At 30.5% G+C, this 22,238-nt stretch overlaps 1 protein-coding gene across 3 annotated transcripts in view; it reads left to right on the forward strand.

Moving 5' to 3' along the window:
* Positions 1 to 22,238, forward strand: part of LOC126846101 (potassium voltage-gated channel protein eag) — a 92,400-nt gene that overhangs the window by 57,591 nt on the left and 12,571 nt on the right. For all 3 annotated transcript variants that reach the window (XM_050585233.1, XM_050585236.1, XM_050585234.1), the window contains exons 4-6: positions 14,773 to 14,873; positions 15,039 to 15,171; positions 20,372 to 20,503. In XM_050585233.1, the coding sequence (XP_050441190.1) occupies positions 14,773 to 14,873; positions 15,039 to 15,171; positions 20,372 to 20,503 (366 nt within the window). The remainder of the gene's footprint in view (positions 1 to 14,772; positions 14,874 to 15,038; positions 15,172 to 20,371; positions 20,504 to 22,238) is intronic.

Genomic DNA, 22,238 nt, shown 5'->3' on the forward strand with positions numbered 1-22,238 from the left:
TGCACGAAATAAATGAAAAATAAACATTTCACTTGACAAATACAGCTATAAATCAAGTTTGAACGTATTGAAACACTACTTAAGCAGCGTTTAATAAATTCTGTAATAATGTTTATGAACCCAAACTTTATTAATCGCAAAATAGTTTCATTTTCCGAGGTATTCTATGGTATTAATTAATTAATAACTTAATTATTTTCCAAATGATTTATCTCGTTAAAAAAAAACTTCACTAGTTAGTCCTCTAAAACTTTTGAGTAAGTTTCAAACATTATATATTTTCATTATTTTCAGTATACAATCTTATTATACCTTACAAATTAAGGTTTTTTTTTAATACCTTTCCTGCCATAATTTATAAGCATATCAAATGACCACTGTTGTATAAGTACTTTAATTGGGTACCTTGCGGATAATATTCGAATTACAAAGCATAATAGAGTTTCCAATATCTAAAAAAGGGGCTTCTTTGAGTAGTTTTTGTATAGAGCGTATGTTTTGAAAATGTTATTTAATCTAAATATAGCACCATAATATTATTAGTTACGACCAATCGTGGGTATGGTTTTTGGATACTCGGCTTGTTTAACATCAGAAGTGAACATTTCTTTACATTCTATAACGGATAAAAAAAATAATTTTACCATAAAAATGTAATATCGAACAGATTTTCCTACAAAGATAGCGCTTGTATAGTTATTACCGACGTTAGCATTGAAATGGAGTAGGTCGATTTTATGATGTATTCTTTCCACTAACTCATCTCAAATCACATCGATGGAGCAATACTAACTATTAAATTCTACTCTCGGAGAAGTAATTTCTACAGTATACACAATTTTTCGCAAGCAGTTTTAGAAACAGTAAAACTATATTTGAAAATGTAATGTGATGAAAAACTTAAATGAACTACGAGACTAAAACTAAACAAATATACGTCTTTAAATATTAATAATAATAATCATAATTATAAATTAATAATCATAAAACATATTATGTGCTATAGTAAATTGTACATTTCAATGCAAAGCTGAGAAGGTTTGTTTTTTAACGATGGTTATTGGAAAAGAAGGAATGGTTACATTAAATCTTCCCCTTCGTATACGACGCTGGCTTTTTTGATATGTTAGTACTTAAATTGTCATAAATCATTACTTTACCGATTCATGCGCTTCAATTAATAATCTGAATTTTATGGATTTTTTTTTTTATCGATACCTTAGGGACTCGACATGAGTCATTCGTCAATGTTTTCCTTTGTCTGCGGTAAATTCTACGATTGTGCTTTACAAATATTGTTTTCAACAATATTTTATTGTACATAACATAATTATTGTGTTCGATTTAAAGCGCCGGGTACCTTCATGACCTTTTGAATTCGCAATCATTATGTTGAATGCATTATATACACGTGAAGTACGATTTAATCTTGGCTTTCGTGGTGATTTTAATTAAACCACGAGCTGTAACATTAAAACAATCTAGGACAGCGCCGTACTAAACATGAACCCTTTACCACCGCATTATAATAATTCTACGTGAAATATTCGACTGAGAACAATACATTTACGCGGTTTATAATATTTTCTGAACACAATGCACACTTAGGTCAACGTTACGGCTTAGGGCTACATTATAATTATTAATACGACTGCGAAAAATAAATACCTTTCTGGCGATATTATATGCGCAAGTCATGCTCCGTTTTTTTCCCTTTATTATTTTTGGATATTTTACCCTAGATAAAAGCTTTATTTCCATAATCGACATAGGTATAAAACGAGAAACTGTGTTGGTATTTAATTACGGGCAACTCAAATATGTGTAAATTTTTCTACATGTTTTTAATTCTAAGTTTTAAAATACATCAATTATAATTAGTCATCGAACAGATTATATAAATCGTGTATGCACTAGTTGACCGAATTAAATTGTAATTTGTAGCAATGAAATGTTTTGAGAATTTATTAGAACGTCATAATTCTGTTGATATAAGCGTTGGTAAAATATTTTATAAATAACATTACTACATTATGAGAAATGTATTTATATATTTTTATTGATATTTTTCAAACTACATATTATGTTTTATACAAAAATGTATATTTTGTATATTTAAAAAAATTAAAAATCATTGTAACTTTTCCAAATTGTAAAATATTTTTACTAACGTTAGGTACAAGAACGTTATTGACATATTTCTTTGACAATTAAGATGTGGAAATTAAAACGTTAATAAAATCGTTTAATATCATAATAAAACGATTTCAAAATGTTTAATATTAGGTTCTAAAAATATTTTTTTTTGCTACTGAGCTATTTAGTACAGCCTTCCGAGAGAGAGTTTTTTTATAAGTGAACGTTAAAACGTTTTTTTTTTGCTTTTCTTAATGTTTTGTCAAATCAAACCCGACGAGATTTTAAACATGTTTGGTGTTTCTTCAGAACCGTTTGGGAGTCCCTTAAACTAGTATCACTCACAAAGTACACTTATCGACAATTTCACGGGCATGCTCTAATAAGTAGATAAATAGCATAAATATGGTTTCAGAATGTTTTCGAAAATTTCTATTATCATCATTATTATGATGATACGTGTAAAACAGAATTCGCCCCTCCCCCATTCCCGAAAAAACATCGTCATGATACTACGCAATGTTTATAATATTATTATTATTATTATTACGTAGACGATTGTCGCATGAAATAAACAAACGTTTGTCGAGTAAAGTTTTAAACACTCGAGTCGTGGCCGGGGGAAGTGTTTTTATTACCTTTGTACACATACACACAAGAGGATAAGCGCTTTTGTGTGATGGACGAGGGAAGAGAGTACCGCTCCAAACCCTAAAGTGCCACCGTGTCTGATCGCGGCGATGTAGGTCAAAACTGAATTATTGCGTTTAACACGACCAGGAACACACTAACCCCGCTGACTGCAGCTACAATGGTGGCCCGACATTTCCACGAACGTCTTTTGGCTCATTCTTCTCGTCTTTTTCACTGTCATCGTCGTCTATTTTAAGTATTCCTTTTGTGAGCCTGTATGCGCCCAAACCACCCTCTACCCCCTAAAAAGAATCCGTCCCGAGACCATCCGATATAAATGTTATTAAACAAAAAACAAAATAACAATAATAGCGACAGTGCAATAGGCTAAACTTTGCAATGGCATGCCTAACGTTTCTGGCGATATCCGCACTGTTATCAGATTGTCTTCACCGTTTCTTGTCATTCGTCGTACGTAGGACGAGATAACGTAATCGAAATATAACCGTACAGCTGATATAATATACACATTAGGTTTCTTGGATTTCAACAACGACCAATACGTTAACGTGTCACACCGTGAATAACAAATGTAGTAATTAAACAGTGCATAACAATAGTAGTCTTGGAGCGTTGCTCGGTAAAAACATTGATTGTTAATTTTTCATAATATGTGTTATAACTTATTATATTTCTAGCCAGTATAAAAAAAAATAGTTTATTAGTTATTATTTTCCACACGGATAGATAGCGTTGTGTACATTTTCGAATATATATTATGTACAATTATTGAAACTTTGAATTTTATTTTTTGTGATTTATTTGAATTACTTATCGACGATGACTGTACTACTTTTTCAAAAATAGATACTATCTTTTGGGGTTTTTCCAACTTAATGACTAAAACTTTTTTCTGGTAGGTGTATTATAAGTAAGAGTTGTTAGTTTTAATAGTGCACAAACAACCATTCGTCGATGTTTTTGAATTCTGACTATGCTTATTATACAAACAACTTATTTTATTATAATTAATTCCCGTGGGCGTCAATAAAGACCTACCATATAAATTTGGTGGGCGTAAAAAAGAACGAGGTTATAAGGACGTACGAATAGTAAATTGGAGAATATTATTTTTTTTTTTGCTTTTGAAATTGCCTAGTTGATATATTGTGATGTATGTTGTTCAATAAATTTAATTTATCCAAAAAATATTTTCGTGAATTGTAAGATTTAACACATTTCGTTTTTAAGGCTTTCGGTAAAAGTACATCACAGATAATTAAATTACTCTTGTTGAGATTTCATGATGTATAACGCTAAAATAGACCAAAATTACGTTAACGTAAGTTATAGTATTTTAGAATTAAATATTTTCAGTAATACGGTTCAAAAATTTTAACTTTGCAACAGTTTTTTTTATTTAATATACTTATTATGTACAACAATGTATATTTCTATGTCTAAATGTTTATTGATATCGATTAGTACAATATCACAACGATAAATATGTGTTATTTGCAATATTATTAATTGCTCTCATTTAACGCAGCGACAATTGATATGAATTTTAATTCCTTTTCTAAAAATATGTATAATACTTTATTGAAAATAGTTAAATGTTTTTAATTAACATACATCTTTTTTTACTATATAAATGCTATTAAAAAAAATATTCCTGACATATTTATCTACAGAATTCATGCTGATATGAACAGATAGAGTAATGTGTAGTTAAAAAAATCTATAACTTTAAACATTAGGTTCATCAAACATTGTTGGAATGTCGAGAAACATCTTGTTAGTGATTATTTCAAAAGGGCGGCAGCTGTAGAGCCAGTGTACTTTTAATGGTACGCATACAAATTACTTGAGAGTAGTTATGTGGTCGTGTATTCAAGCTATACATACCTAAGATATTCCAGGAAGTATTCATTTCTGAGTGAGTTTGCCCTGATTGGCTTAAGGCCAAATACCTACCAAATATTTATTCTTATATTTTTTTTATAATAAATGCTTTGAACCATACAATAGTTTGATAAACATGACAGCACAGTGATGGTTATTAAAACAACAATTATTACAATAGGAACGGTTTTAACAGTATACACACTAGTGTTTTTATTGAATGGATTACTTGTGTAATCTCTTTATAACTTGTATTTAAATGAAGTGAAATCATTAGATTGATTTAAAAAATAACAATGAGACAGAGCTTTGTTGCAAAATAATGATTTGAAACATCATGAATTCATTTGAAACATCATTATAAAAAGCTTATATTAATATTAAATAAAAATATTTTTTAAAAACTCAAAACTAAATTTATAAAATATAGCGCTGTTGCCATATTGTACATTTTTAATTATATGATACCTTAACGAAAATCTTATGTACAATTAAAGTTCGTTTTGTACAATAAGATTAATATAAAATGTAAAGAATAATACAGATTTAAATATAGTCTACCTACTTTAGTTTATTATTATTATTTTGTGGCCATATTGTAAGTACAAATTTCATATTTCATTCATAGGGCCACATATTTATTTCATTAATAAGTTATAATATTTTCAATGAAGGCTATAGCCTGTTTTTTTAATTGATTGAGAGAATGATTAAATCTTACTATTTATTTTAATTGGAAACGATAAAAAAAACAAAACTGATGGATCGTTAAAATTGATTGGACTAGTTACGATTCAGTATATAGATGTTTAAGGTATCACTACCTATGTACGTGTGTTAATAGGTATTGTATTTTTTTATGTTTAAGGGTTTGTTAAACTTTTAATGAACGTTCATGCGACTCGCGGTACCAGTCTATACTACATAGTTTCTCGAGTTGTTAAAATAATATGAAAAAAAAAACCCACCCCAGATTAATCGTTTAGTTTGGATCAGAGTTTAGCTCGGGCTGGTTACTTTTGTTTCATTCTATTTAGGTAGACCTGTTAGCGTAAGGTGCGTCTGAAACGGTATAGAAGTAATATATCGACTGAGCGGATCAATGATTCGCCGCCGCAGCTGTACCTAAGAATTTTAACCGGTAAAAAAATATAGGACTTTTTTATTAATGGGTACTAATTAAAATTATTGTTTCTAGTTCGCACTTAATTTATATTATATATATATATATATATATTCATTAGGCTGTCGTGAAAGCTTTTCCGAATGCAGTAAAGTGGTGTAATTCGCATCAGATAAGCCTCTAAGGTTGTGCGATATTTTTTATTTTTCCAGTAGTACTCGCATAACGTAAAAATAATATAATCATATATCACGTTAGTCCGACTCGGGGCAGACGTTATTACCGTTTTGGATTTAAAACGATTTGAATAATTTGTCCATTCAACCACCTTTGGCCGAACGAGTTGTCGTGCAGCGTGGGCGGGGGTGATATGGAAAACGAACACGCGAAAACCTTATTTGTATTCAGTATGCAAGTTTCAAGAGAAACGAAAAAAAAACACCTCCCAAATTCGGTTGCGACGACACGATAATTTCGAGTTATGTTTGAAGCGCCGATAATGCAATTTCGAGTAAACGTGCAAACACCAACTTGTATTTTTTTATGTATAAGTCGTTTTACTAACTATTTTATACATCGTACAGACGTTTAATGGTGAATTATTCATATACTTCCCATCGTTAAAAAACTTTTAACTTTCCCTATAACTTTTTTCTTAAAAAACAACGTTTTTAATACAAACTTTATGCGGATTATACTTTAATAGACTATTTTATTAATAAAAATAAATGTAATTCCAAGAAGCGAGATTATTTAAAACAGTTGAGTGAATTATTATTATGAGTTATGGTCTAAAACGCGAACTTCAATGCAAAACGTCTTAGGACAGAACGTCACTCTTATTTAACATATAATGCGGTCTTTATTTTCTATATTATTTACCTATTTATTTTGTCGCAAGTACAAATACGGGCGGACACCCTAATCCTCCTCTGTCTTTTCCACCAAAATCTTACTATCATTCTATTCATTTCCGTGTTTTTTTGTAAAATCAGCCACAACTGGTTGTAAACGGAGTCATTTTTTTTTTCATCGCACATAAACAATTGTATTTGTAATTATAATTGCACAATATAGGAATTTGATCATGCATAAGGTAATCTAGTTTTTAATAAAAACATTGTTTTTTAAACTGTTACTATAATATGAAGGGCACAGGGGAAAAACGGTAGTTGTCACATTATGAAAATTTTAGAGTATAGCAAAAACAAAGTTCGTGAATTCCTCTACCTGTTATATAAGAACAAAAAAAATCACATTAAATGCTACTCTAACAATAAATGTATTTATTTAAACAATCTATTGACATAAATAAAAACAATTGTTGGCATATATTGAAAAAAAACTATTTGAAAAAAAAATTTTCATAATGTGACAACTACTGTTTTTTCCCTGTGCCCTTCATATTCGATTATAATTTACTTCGTTGTACATTTATAGTAACAACATAAATATTGAAAACCGTTGTTCAATTTTGTTGTCATTAAACATTTTATTTTATACACTTAACATAAAAGAAATGTAGAGGACCATGTAAACGGCAGAAAAGTATAAACATTTTTGATAGTCATACAAGTTTTGCAATAAACTCGTCGCCGGCTTTATTGTGAAATAATATATTCATCGAATGAACCAAGTGCCATTTCGTTTTTTATTATATCTTAACAGAAAAGTTGGAAATATTCCGCACATAGTAGAATACTTTTTCGCGGTTTAAAGTACGAATTGACGAGCACGCACATTTCAACGGATTTCAGGTGCTAATGGGCTTTTGATTTAAAATTCAAATTTTAACTGCCGGCAACATCTCGTTGCACTTAATGTGGATTTCATATTATATCATTTCGATTTTATCCGTGGTAAAAAATTATAATACCCGATGCTTTTGGTCGTTAAAACTGTTTTGGTCCACATATAGATATATTAATATAATAATATTATATTGCGTTGTACATAAAAAACCATAACTGGCCGCGGAGACCATAAATTTTCACTATTAATGTCGAACTCCAGGATATTAAAAGCATGACAATAGTCTTCCATTTTAGTCGGTTGACGCAGCTCTTTCAAAATGTCTGCGGCGAGAAAAATATAAACAACCGTCAGGGCGTGTCTGAAAGTCTTGCAAAAAAAAAAAATATTAAAAAATACCCGTTAACATCTAGTTAACAATAGAACTGAAATGTCCGCCGAATAAAGTACATAAATATACAAAGTGTAATTACCACAAGACAAATACTCTCTATTTGATTGGTATACTTAACGTTGTTGTTTAACAAATATATATATAAAACAACCCTTAATGCACTGTTAAGATACACACTTTTGACACATACATTTTTATATAATATATGATCATGTTATATTTTTTTGTACAAAACGTTTTCCATGAAACATGATCGACACAGTTTTAAACATAGTTTAAAGTCATGTGGGTTAAAAACAAAATATTGTCAATAATAAAATAGAATAAATTAAAAAAAAATTGCATTTAGGTATAAAAAAAAACGATCTGGCTTTTTCATAAATTTAGCATATGTATTATATTCCGTACGATTTTGGTCTTACATCTATAAGAGCTTTTTTAGAAAGTTTTAAATAAGTTAACATGAAATCGGAACAAACACACATTGTTAAAAATGTATATTATTATTATTTTTTTTTTATGAAAAAAGCACGTGATTTCGATGTACGTAAAAAGATAGCGAAATATAGTGGAAATTAATGGAGTAACAACTTTTTATGGCATCAAATGGGCGTCACTTGAAACACAAAATAAAATGTATTCAGCAAATCTCATTAAAAAAATAAAAAAACAAGTAATATTTCAATCAGAGCTACAACTGGTGTAAATAAAAAGGTCCATATGGTAGCATTCATACTTTGAGCAGTTATTGCCATGTTTAAACAACAATTTAACTTTATAATTTTCATTGTTTTTCTTTTTTATAAAAATCACCTAATTGCTTAAATCAACATGGACTTTCAACGTACATTTAAAAAACTTTTAAACCATTTAGTAATTATGTTTGACTCGATTTTTCATGAATAAATAAACATAGTATCTTCGTTCCAGTTGAAGAATCTGTTTTAAGTGTTTGCCGTTGTCATTACATTTAAATTAATTACTAATTTCAGCAGTACTGTAGAATGTCGAAAATGTTATAAAATGCTGCAAAATTTTGAATTTTTATAGAACTTTTATTACTATATAAATGTATTATTTAACATATTTTTACGTTAAACTTAGTAGTTGTTTTTATTTAATTATTTTACTTTTTATTTTACAATGTTCGTTTATTTGATATTGATATTATTATTGATTATGTATTCAAGTAAAAAGTAGTAGTGTCAAAAAAAATATTTTTTTTTAAAAATAATTATTAGTTATTTATAAATGTTTAAAAAACTAAGTAACAGGAGCATATTGGCGTAAATAGACATTTCATAGTGAATAATTATGGTATAAAAAATTAGTAGTCAACGACGATTGTCGATATTAATTCTGGTCTCGAAAATAGGAGCTATTTCGATTTTAGGCGGTGACCTCTTAATTTTTAGTCATGACTAGACATTTGGAGGATGGCCCACATTTTGTTTTAGTGAGAGATTTGTTGAAATAAAAATAAATGTAGCACCAATTTTAAGTTTTTAAGGTTTTTAGAGTACCAAGCCCTCCTCCTAAATCTCCACCCGAATTTTTAGTAAAAAATAAAAACATATTTTTTTTTGCTAGCCGGAACGCGCCACGTGAAAAATTAAATCCTAAACCAAATATCCTAGCATATGTATGGTATAGTGTATATTAGTTCATATACACCTTGGGTGTATATGAATTAATGTACCGATAATACTCGGCGAACACTATAGGTTTTCATAGTGTTAAAGGCTTCGTTTTTCCCCCATGACTTGTACCTGTTTTAACGTCGACTCGACACCGAACATGATGTATCGGTGAGTCTGTGTACGTGTAGAGGATTCGGGCAAACCGCGTAGAAAGACTATATAGATACCGCAGGCCTGTGCAGTTGATACACGTGCCACCCGCAACTGCAGCCGTTTGCACGGACTACGCCTAAAGCCGCGGGTAGTATCGGTGAACACTTTTGAACCCAGAAACACACCGGGGGTACACGTACACCACACACAATATCATATACGGCCGGTCGATACGGTTAATGTAAATTTTGCACCTACGCTTCTTTTTTTCGGGCGTCGGAATAACGGACACGTGTTGTCCGTTTAAAACGAGATATCGTGTCGAGAACAAAAAAAAAAAAAAAGGTCAGGAAATAAACTTGTCGCCGATCCTTCGGGGGGTCCATCGCCGACGTTAAAGGTTTTTTTTTTAAATTTCCCAAGCAAATTCCGCCGTGTGAGCCTCTTGGCGCGCGTTAGTGGGTTACCGGGTGTACGCGAATGGCGGTTATAATGTGTGCTCGTAGACCGTGACGTCATAGAATCGGATGACGTCACGCGGACGCGCGCGCGCGGGTCAATAACCGCGTGCACAAAGGTCACGTCGGCGGTTCGCGCGGTTCCCGCCGATTCTTTTGGCCGGTTGTCGCGGCTGATACCGTAGTGTCGTTTGCAGTCGTTTGTAAAAAAACGGTAGAACTGTGGTGGAAGTTTAAGGGGTGCCGAGATCTCGGGCCGGCCGGAATTGCCGCCTTGGTACGAGACCGAAACGACGACCGGAGGAAGCGACTCTCGCGGTCCGCTCCTCTCCCCGTCGCCGCCACCGCCGCCGCACACAACTCGCTCGGCCGCGTCAGAGGCAACCGCCCCACGTGTCCGGGGCGCGCTGCTATTGATCTGCGTGAGACTTCCTCGGGCCCGCCACCGCCGCCGTTCGCTTCCACCGTACAGTTGCCATCCGGCCGCGGTCCGTGCTCTCCTCTGTCCATGGTCATCGCGCCTTGTTAATGGGTCGTCAGAGCCCAACTCTTTGGCCGTGCCATCAGATCCCGTCGGTGTGGTCCATGAATGACGACAATTACCGCACTACTGCGCACGTTCCAGACGTTTATTACATTAGACATCATCTTGGCGGCTACACCACAGTGATAATAATAACACTATATATTATTGTCATTATAACCATTTCGTACCTACCCGAGTCAAGGGCCATCGGGGCGACGAAACTGCATGATCGACGTCGGTTAGGCATTTCAATGCGACAGGTGGCCGCGTTAATACACTCGACCATTATTATCATATCGACATAATATATACATATAATGCGTTCAAATCGACCCATAAACATTATTATACCGCGTGTTGTAAAGTCTTTGAGTAATGGTATTTAATGGGAAAGGAAAACGTCAATTTTTTTTTTTCACAAATAACATTGAAACGTGAAGTCACTTTCTGAAGTGTCTACAGAACCGATTTCAACAATCTTCTATTTGGGGACTAAAAGGCCGATTTTTTATATTTGTTTTCAAAAATATGTTATAATTATTTATATTTTTCCTGATAAACTAATTTTCTAATTGTTAAATCAAAATTCGGCCATTTATCCCCCATAAAATAGTAGTAAGCTTCACTATTATTAGATTATTTTTAACAATTATTGCCTATATATTTTGCCCTTTAATAAATAACGCTTTCCGTTCCCTTAAATATATTTATTTAAAATACGATATTTTGCTATCGATTATAAATTGCAAAGAAGACTTTGAATATTTACATTAGATATATATTTTTTGTTCGGATTGGCTTCACGTATTATAGTATATATATATATATATATATATGATATAATAGTATTAATAGTAATAACATAATAATATTATTACACAAAAATCATTTTTAAAGACGAGCCAAAAAGTACTACAAATTTAACATGTTTTTGAAACGCAAAAGTATACCAGCACAGTGGATTGGGGCGTAGTGACATTGGAGCATAGTCTTTGGTTTTTAGAAATTATGAAAGTAATTTTATCGCTTTTATAAAATAAACTTTATTGTGAAACTAAAGGTTGTAAAATAAAGAAAATCGAAAACATTTTAATATTATACTATACGGGCAAAAACATAAACATATCGACGCGTCGTACGAAAAGAAGCACCGTTCGTGACTTCTTACGAAGACAGGCACCGTTCGTGAATTGGTGCCATTGGTGCCAACGGTGCTAGTTTTCGTAAGAAATTCGCGAACGGTGCCACTTTTCGTAAGGTCATCGCTAACGGTGCCACTTTTCGTAAGAAGCCGCCTCGAACGGTATTAGTTTTCGTAAGAACTTGAACGGTACTTTTTTTCGTACGACGCGTCCATATATAATCATATGTTATTAGGCTTTTTAGTTTTCTTCAATAAAAACAAAAAATGTGACTACACATTTTTTGAAGTAACAATTTTTGTTCGGCAATCAAAATTAGTTCAAATACACATTATATATACGTTAAACACTACACTACTATGGTGGGTTTCCGCGGCACACCATCTGGTCAGATTAGAAAGGAAAATGGCTAAAAAAAAACCAAAAATTTGTTCGTTATGTGTAAATATGAAAATGGTTCTAAAATGAGAAATACCGTTGGACAACACTCTATCGTTCAGTCTCACTTGTGTAATTCGACAGCTAGACAAAACATAAAATAAATGATTATGGTAGCTCGTATGAACTATATAAAACCGCTTTATTGCCATCTCAACGACGTAATTGCTTAAATATCTTAAGGCACATTAAAGCATATAATAAATGCCAATGGTTCGTACTTCGATTGTTGGCTAAACGCAATTTCTCTTGAGATATTTCCATTAATTCAGCATCATTATGCTCTCGAAATGCGCGTGGTTCATTAAACGAGTTTGTCAAAGAACAAAAAAGGGTCTTTCTTTAATCGGTTATTTTGACGGCGGTATGAGTTTTCTCGCAAAAAAAAAAAAGAAATATATATATATATATATTATCTTTCAAGTGGCTTATAAGTGAGATGTTTGTCAACCGAATATACTTTATTTTTTATTTTGTTCATTTATACGTCAAGTGAACATTTTCGTGCCTTTTTTTTTTGTTTATAGGCTATGCTCGTGTAGCGTGGAAGATATTGGTTTTACTATGGTGGGGATATACATTTTTTCTTTTCATTGTTGTAGACACTTTATTCTTGTGCTGTTGCTAAGCCGCGATTTTTTCACCGTCTACCAACAAAAGATTTTTTTTAAATATTTTTTGTTAAAAATCAAATTTGTACACATTCTCTTTTAAAAAAAAAAAACCGCTAAAAAAATTAATAAAACTGTAATATCATTCAAAACGTATTTCTAATTATTCCAACGAGTGGGCTCTCGATTTGTCAGGATTTCGATTTCTTTGTCTACCGTCGGTGCTATGTACACGTGCAATGGTATTTCGCTCCAAGTGCTACTGGTATCGCAAACGAAGCGTATCGCACTCGTTGTAACGCACTAAATGGATTAATCAATTTAAGCTGCCGAGGGCTACAGGTGATGTTCTGAACACAGTTTCTTTCTTTTTATCTGACAACAAAACCGCTGGGCCGTTTTTAATGCTAACTTCACGTTTAAACTGGCGAAAAATGCTATTTAAATAATTTGGAAATGAACGGACGTTTCTTTAACGATTCCAGTGACCATTCGAGGCTGTCAAAAAAAAAATATATATATCGTTAATTAAAAATCCAAATAAAATAACCCGATAGGCGAATTTAATTAAATATTTATAATTTATATCGTACCTACACCTATTATTGTTAACAGAAGCGAACGTTGAAAATGTTTTTCAAAAATAGCTTTTTTATTTTATGGCAAGGCGCATTATATAGGCAATTTAGGTACATAGCTGTGTCCAAACACAAAAGGCCACTAAAATAAGTCGTCCCGAAACAGTATAATACGATTGCCTACAATGTGTTCTAAAATAAAATAAACTTAGGTCCGTTATGTCTATTACACTATTATTTATACTATCTAATATTATTTATTACTTACCACTATAGTTACAACTTAGAAGATAAAAATAGGAAACAACAATCGTGCAGACATTTTCAAAAATTAATAAACGATGATATAATATATTTTAAATGGCGACGGTTTTAAGTATAATTATTTTTTATCATTAGTATTTTGATATTGATATACAAATAAATTGACAGCAACAGTACATATAATTTGTCTCTTGTAGGCTTTTAAATAAACAATTTAGGATGTAATTCATTTAAAAGTTCAATTTATAATTAAAATCTTTAATAATTTTAACACAGTGCTTTAGTACAATATAAAAATACTATTCATACTTGAAATGAGAGTAGCTTTAAAACGATGTTTAATTAGGTTTTTTTTTTTTACTTTATAACTAATTAAAACTAAAAATAAATGTATAATTTATATAAAATATAAATATATTGTGTAATTGTAACTCGAGTCGCTGAGTCTTGAAGAGCGTAATTAAAGAAGTTAATGAGCAATGAAAGTCATGTTGCAATGAAAAAATCGTGTCAATAGAGATAATTTGAAACTCTTTAAAAATATTTTGTAACAAGAACACTAATTATTATTTATTTATGTTTTTTTAACTTGGATAAATGCTCAACTATTAAAAAATGTAGTTGTTTACAATTAATGATCCACCAGTCAATATGTTTATAGAAAATAATTTTCTACGCAGTTTCTTAAAAGTCTAATTAATTCAATATAAAAATATACAACATAGAGCAAAAGATAATAATTTAAATGTATTGTTTTTAAATATAAAACAGATGAACGGCTTGGACCTATAATTATTTAGACCTACAATTTAGAAATTAAATGGGTATCGATAGTAACATTATAAATAATTCCATATAAATTATCCACGAGAAAAACATTTTATTTACAAGATGACTTTATTTTTATCCCTCCAAATGAAATTGCAATTAGTGTATTCTCACAGGACACCTGCTCTAATAGTTATTATTGCCAAGTTTAAAATGGACAAAATATCTTATGTATTTTTTTTTTTTTACAGCGGACAGCAGTTTTCTTTTGGCAAATGCGCAAATTGTCGACTTTCCAATTGTCTACTGCAACGAATCGTTCTGCAAAATATCTGGCTATAACAGAGCGGAGGTAATCATTATTTAATAGGTTTTCATATAATTTAAAATTTATGAGTTTTGTGTAACTTGAAAATAACATGTAATATATATATATATGTATAAATATTTAAAGTAATTTTATTTCTGAAAATACAAACACAAGCACAAGAGTTCAAATAAATACTTTTGGTTTTAGGTTATGCAAAAATCATGTCGGTGTTCCTTCATGTATGGTGACCTTACGGACAAAGAAACGATTTGCAGAATAGACGAAGTGCTCGAGGGTCACTACCACGACCAATTCGAGATTTTACTCTACAAAAAGAACAGTGAGTATCTATGAAGGCATTTAGATTAAACAAATCAACTGTACGCGTCTCGTCCATAAAAATTATATGCCAAATGAATATTTAAATATCGGTGTACTTAACGATGTTAATTAATAATAGTGAATTTACTGAATCATTTTGAGATCATTTATAAAAATAGATTGTATTACTTTATACAAAGTATATGTACTTAAAGATGTCATATTCTTTTTAGTTTGTCATATTTAATTTCAAAGAATTAAAAACTTATAATTAATCGAATGAAAAAAAAATATATATATTTATCTATGGTAAACAACTAAACCGTAAAGTTTCTGCAGTCGGTACTCAAATTATGTATTTTTAAGTATTGGACTAATCCGTTGCAACGCTTATATTGATTTTAAAAAGATAAAACAAATTGAAAAACTTTCTGATTTCTTTTTAGAGTAAAAATACTTGATTTTTATAAATTAATAAATATAAAGTGTCGTGTGTAGTAGATAAAAATAATTAAAAAACTTATCTTATGAAAATAAATAAACTAGCATGTAACCAGAAGGTAAACTGGAATGGAGGGGTAGTCGACGATTTATTGAAACTATCAAGTAACATAGTATTTTTAGGTATATAATTAAATAATTAATTTTATTTCACGTTTAGATGATACAAATTGTAGGTACTTATTCATTTTAAGAAAATAGATAACGTTTAAAACTTATCTTGAAAGTTAATGTATAGTCAACTAATAATATTTGTCATAAAAAAAAAATGTGTGACTCTTAATAGTATCTCAAAACTAAAAGAATGTCTGCAGTTGAATATTAATTGTACGTTATAGTTTTTATCTCATTTTTTTTTTTGTACAAAATAATGAATTAAAAAAAAAATTTCTGCGAGTTTAACTAAACGCCTTTGAAAAACATTTCAATTAATACTTTTTCCTCCATTCATTTGTTTGTTTGATTCCAATGCAATTCCAAAATCAATAATCGTTCATTTTACAAATCATAAGCTCGACTTTTACTAGACGTATAACTCCTTTCACTTAGTTCAAGTGTTGCATTAAACTTTCGTTAACTAATTGTACTTATGGCGTACGACTTAACTGTTAGCGTAAACACCAACGTGGGTTGCACGAGCCTATTCATTAATTACTTAAATAAAAGCTCTATGTAACCTAAGGTCATCAATTACTTCTCATGTGTTACCTTAAATAATAAAAAAGATAAAATACGAATTGGAATAATGGAAACTTTTTACAACGAAACAAACGTTCATTTATCATAACGTCAGAATGATATTCGTCGGTTAAGATAATAATATATAAAACACCATTTTTTGCATTGTTTAAAATTATGTTAACTGTTAAGCATTACCGTATGAATTCAACATTTTCAAAACGTTGATCCATTCCGGCGCTTCTTACTGCCAAAGAAGCACTTTTATTTTTATTCGCATGAAATTCTTGACAGTATTTTTTTTTTATATTATGAAAAAAGATAATATTTATATAATATGTTATTAAATTGCAAGACCCCTTGTCAGGTAAAACGGAAATTAAGTTATTTCGATTCGTCGAATACAACGTTCTGTGTTGAACTAACTTTGTTTTTATCTCGCAGATATCGATTTCGTTATAGGTATCTTTTTATTTTTGCAAAATGGTAAAAATGCACAAAAGTTAATAAAAAAAAAAAATAATTCAGTAGAAACGATTATTATTTATTTTTATCGTCATATAAAACAATGTACGATACAATAATAAAATACAACGAATTGTCAGTTTTTGTTATTTCCATAAACGAGCAAGTTGTGATATTGTTAATAAAAAAAACAGTGCTCTTGATCGCGTTAAAAAAAAACTCGAACGAGGGGTTGACCGTCCGTCAAAAAAGTCAATTGTCATGATATTCCATTGACTAACTCGCATGGGAAGTTTATTTTTCATAATATATTTATTTTATTACAGTAAAACGTATATTTTCTATTAATTAAAAAAAAAATCCATATATTCAAACTAACGAACAAGATACAACCAAAATAATTGTATGCATAAACTAACTCTTTAGTGTCTTTTACAAATTAAAACTATCATGTGCTTTAAACTTAATTACATGTGTATTTTTAAGCTTTTTATTCGCAGTCGAGATAAACTTTGAACTATTCTATATATATTTTTAATTATATTATATTATATAAAATGCACATTGATTATATTATATTTACATAGTTAAAAATAGGTTCTCAATGTTGGCTATATATAATTACATGTATTTAAATGCATTTAGCCTATTTTCTTTTTTACGAACGAATGTAATGTAATAAATAATATTAAAATCAGTTAATAATAAATGATGATTAATTTTAAATTATTATCATATTAGGATTAAATGCCGTACTACGTAATGGGAGAAGGGAGTTTTTTTATAAGATAGCGGCTAACTTGTATCTACATTTTTCTTAAAATCCTAAATTGAGGTACATTTATTACCCGGTGATCAATTATAATGCAATTCAGATATTTATATTTACATTACTCTGTGGTCATTTTCAACAATAGTGCTGATTGACTCTTTCCTGGGACAATTGTCACAACCCTAGTGATGGATAGCTCCTGGAATGAATGCGAAACGTGGGTAGATAATGTTGTATGTTGACAAATAGGATTTAGATTGTATTCATCGCTCTACCGATTTTGGGCAAAAAAAAAAAGACAAAATTAGTTTCCAGTTAGGAAATTAATTTTTAATAACTTTTGTTATATAAAAAGGCTATGTAACGTGTAAGCTTCTCTAATGAAGGTGTCACCAACGGGTCAATCACGTTTCATACAGTATGTGAGCACATGATAACAGCTACCGAGTAGGTACTATTATCGTGTGGACCCGGCTTAAATGATTTAATTGTGTAATTCTGTTGGTTCAATAGTATTATAATACGGTTTTTTACTAGGCATTATACTTTGGTGATAATCAATTATTTTTTATGCGTGTGTCCACACTGTGTTCAGTAACGATAATAATATTATAGAATAAATTATAATACTGTATTCGTTGTTTTTTTTATTATATTAAATTTTAAAATATTGGCTTACTAAACATATTATAACTAAAAGCAATTTGCAATTTAACAAAAGCTTGATAAATACTGTTCAAACATTTTATTCGTTAGACCGGTTGTTTAAGTATTATCTTCAATGTTTATAATGGACTATTATTGTACGTAGTAATGCATATTAGCTGTTAGACAATATGTCTGAAATAAGAACATAGGATGGTACATAAAAAAATTGATGCGAAAAACAATATTTGAAGTCAACAGTTGTTTATCTTATTTAAATAAATACCTATATGCGCTGTTATAAAAAAATAAAAAATAAAACATTGTTTCTCTTAAATAAAACTAACTCCAATTTCTTTGTTTTAAATATGTACAAACACAGATCTGCCAGAAGGTATGTTGGCTTAAAACTCGAGCAGGTACCGTAGATGATATTATCGGATTAGTTGTTGTATACATTTATATTTGTATCGCTATAAGCAACCTTATACATAATATAACGTATATGTATATACATAATATACGTAAACATCCATTATTTCTTTGCTCAACGTTTAAACACATCCTGTCGTGATAGCATAATAATATGTACTTAGTCTTTGATATAGAAATCCGTAAAATTTTTATAAAGCTTTTTATAAAAAAGTACAACAAAAGAAAACACCTACATAGTCGGTTATCACGTTGTTAAACTTAAACACATTTTATAAAATATTATAAGTAGTTTTCTAAAATGTATGTATTGTTTTACCTACTACGAACATATTCTGTACGCACGATTATGAGTACTTAAAAATAATAATAATTTGTATTAATTTATAATATAATATTAGCAATAATATAATAAGCCAAGCACGCAAAAGTATGTAATCGAAAGTCGAAATAAAGTCTTAAAAAATTTACTTGTACACACTACAATTATTCGAATTTAAATCACAACCCTACACTGCTTACATATGCAGTGCATTACTTATCTAAATTTGTGTAATATTCTCCTCAGTGGATCTTAGTCTATTTGAACGCTTGAATTTGTATTGCCCTCTGTAAACGGTTAGTCATACCAAAATAGTTTAGCATTATTACTATTTTTTGTTGTAAAAATAAAGCTTATAACAGTTTTACTTATTTTTTTTAATTTTTTTTTATATTAATTTATCGAAAACAACCCACATATTATCAATTTTATGATATCGACAATTATTATTGTGTTTCGCTTGATGAGTGAAACACTGTAGTTAAATATCCCTAATGCTAAGTAAATCTAATTATAAGCGGAGTAATTTTATTTAGCATTTAACCGCTTTTTGTACACCCAACTATTTCACCTGTATGACGTTACTTTATTCAAAAAAGTAACAAGCATTATTTTAGAAACGCTTCGAATAATATTTTGTAACATCTATTGAAAAAAGTCCGTGAGCAACAATTTAAAAAAAAATGACAAAAAGCTTATGATTTAATAAAATATAACAAACTCATTTTCCAGACAATAAATTTGTGCTTAGCAGCCCTAAACCTAGTTAAGTCCAATTTCAACTGTTTAAATTCGATTTTTTCCTGAATCAAAAACAGTTAAAATTTAATTTTTTTGATGAAATTAGGCTTAACTAATAAGGATCGCCAATCGGAGAAATACATATTAAATACGTATTGTGAAAATTTTTTTTTTTTTTGGTAAAACATGTTCAAGTATCTTAGAAATATTTTGAGCTTAAGTTGTATGATTTTAAATTTTAACAAATTAACGGACTTTTCGTCAATATTATTCTATCCTATACCATAGTTAACCAATTGGTTCAAGGGCTGATATTAAAATGTTAGGTATTTCGAAGCTATTAAATGCTGAATTATTGTATTATTTACGCGTTGTAATGCAGCAACACCATTAAGTATAAAAATATAAATTTTGCTAAAACGTAGATAACTATATTTCTGGTTATCCATTGTATTATTATTCTATAATGATAGTTTGTTAATTATTTATTGGCGGAGGAACCAGAACCCGTATACTAATTCCTCGATACTTGTATTGTTGATAAAAGTTACATTGATACGTTGAATGGTTTGGCGCGGCTAAAATGATATCAATATGAACTTTTGTTTTCCTAATATTAACGTTAATAATATAACGGTTTGCGGATTGTGTGATATTTGTTAGAGACTCCACTATGGCTGCTCATGCAGATAGCCCCGATCAAGAACGAACGGGACCTCGTGGTGCTGTTCCTGCTCACGTTCAGGGACATCACGGCCCTCAAACAGCCCATCGAATCAGAAGACTCCAAAGGCGGTAAGTCGAATATATTATTTCGAAAACCACACCTAAATAGATTAAGCAAATATATTCGAAGGTTTTTTTTTTTGTTGTGTTTTATATGAATCATTAAATTTAAATTAACATTTTAACGGCGGGACCCGTGGGTGAGACAGTTTGAACGTTATCAGCGTGAAAATGTAATTGATGTGCGAGGCCACTTTGACTGTAGCCGCTGTAATTAAACTAAATTGATTAAAATTGGCCATTTAACGCTATTGTTCATAAGCTGACGGGTTTTACGTGTCCAACAACGCGTGGGCATAAGTAGATTTCGGTCAGGCCGTTTATTTTCACTTAATGAGATTCGAACGATAGAACTGTCATTGACAGGAAATGAAATTCGAACACAGCGAATTCATTGTATATACGTAGGTGCACTGTTTTTTTTTTGCCTTTGACATGACTTCGGTACAGTGTTGATAAAACAGATAAAAACGGTCCCCTGCCCCTATCTATTAAAACTTTTTCTTTTAACATATGACTGACTTTTAATTAAAACGAAAAAAATAAAAATAATAGCCGTCGTGGATTGAATAAAAAAATTTTGGTACTGCGGATTCTCGGTAAATTGAAAACATTAAGAAAAAATAATAATTTAGAACAATTTTCTTTGTTTTTTTTTATGTAACTTAACGTCGTATCTGTCTCGTGTTAATAAGACAATTTTTGTTAGCCAACCGTCCGAGTTCAACGAAATTAATTATGATTTTCCCCTTTGTCATTCCGGTAAACTGCTAATAGTTGAATGCAAAACGGTTGGTAACAAGCAAAGGTCCGGCGAACGGCCAAGTGCCGTTTGGGGATTGTCATAGCCGTGACGACGTTTATTAGGGTTAAACACGTTTACCGTTTAGGTAGGCTATACCTAAAAATTATGTAATCTTTGCCTATGGGCGACCGATAAATAAATTAAGTTTTCGGTTTCCAAATACGCTTAGGTACCGGGTAAAATGATAATAATATGTTGATAACTTTCAATGCTATTCCGGTACAGCTATCCGGTACGTTATGGACATGGTTCCAAACGTAACCTACCCCGACCCGACCCTGTGTAATGCATTCGAATATATTAAATTATTGTTGTTGTTATTTAAGAAAGTTGTGTTGTGCGAGTGTTTATGTGGCGTTTTGAATTGTGCACGAATTATACTGTTATGATAATAATTTTCAAAGGCCGTAAATCATTATTATAATATCTACTATACAGTTTAATATATTATTTACATATATATATATATATATATATATATATACTGACCCGTCCTAGTGTAGAGCACACGTTAATATATAGGCATATTATAATGTTATTACGATAATAATGTATTGGTGACGGGAAAGAGGGTAATTAAAACAAGTGCACCTGAGCACGGTCGTTTACGCTTTCGAGTATAGTTCACGGGGAAAACTATTATAATTATTATTACCATTATTGATCGCACCTTACCAAAATACGCAACGGCGGGACCCATTTTGATGCATAGTATATAGCGTTATAATAATAAAATAAATAATTAATATTTCGATACAATTTTAATGCTTTTTATAGTTATGACTAAAAGTACTAAAATCGCGAAACTCCTACAAAAATATCAGTTTTTTTCAAAAAAATGATTTTATATTTTAACCGAATATTGTTTAACCTCCCTCCCAACTTACACAAACATGTAACATACATATTTGAATATTTTATGTTAATGTCATTGACATT

Source organism: Adelges cooleyi, unplaced genomic scaffold (assembly GCF_023614345.1).
Source record: "Adelges cooleyi isolate 19-005CV unplaced genomic scaffold, UGA_ACOO_1.1 ACOO_flye_CR_arks_rails_tigmint_CR_PRNA_9, whole genome shotgun sequence".
Taxonomy (NCBI): Eukaryota; Metazoa; Arthropoda; class Insecta; order Hemiptera; family Adelgidae; genus Adelges; species Adelges cooleyi.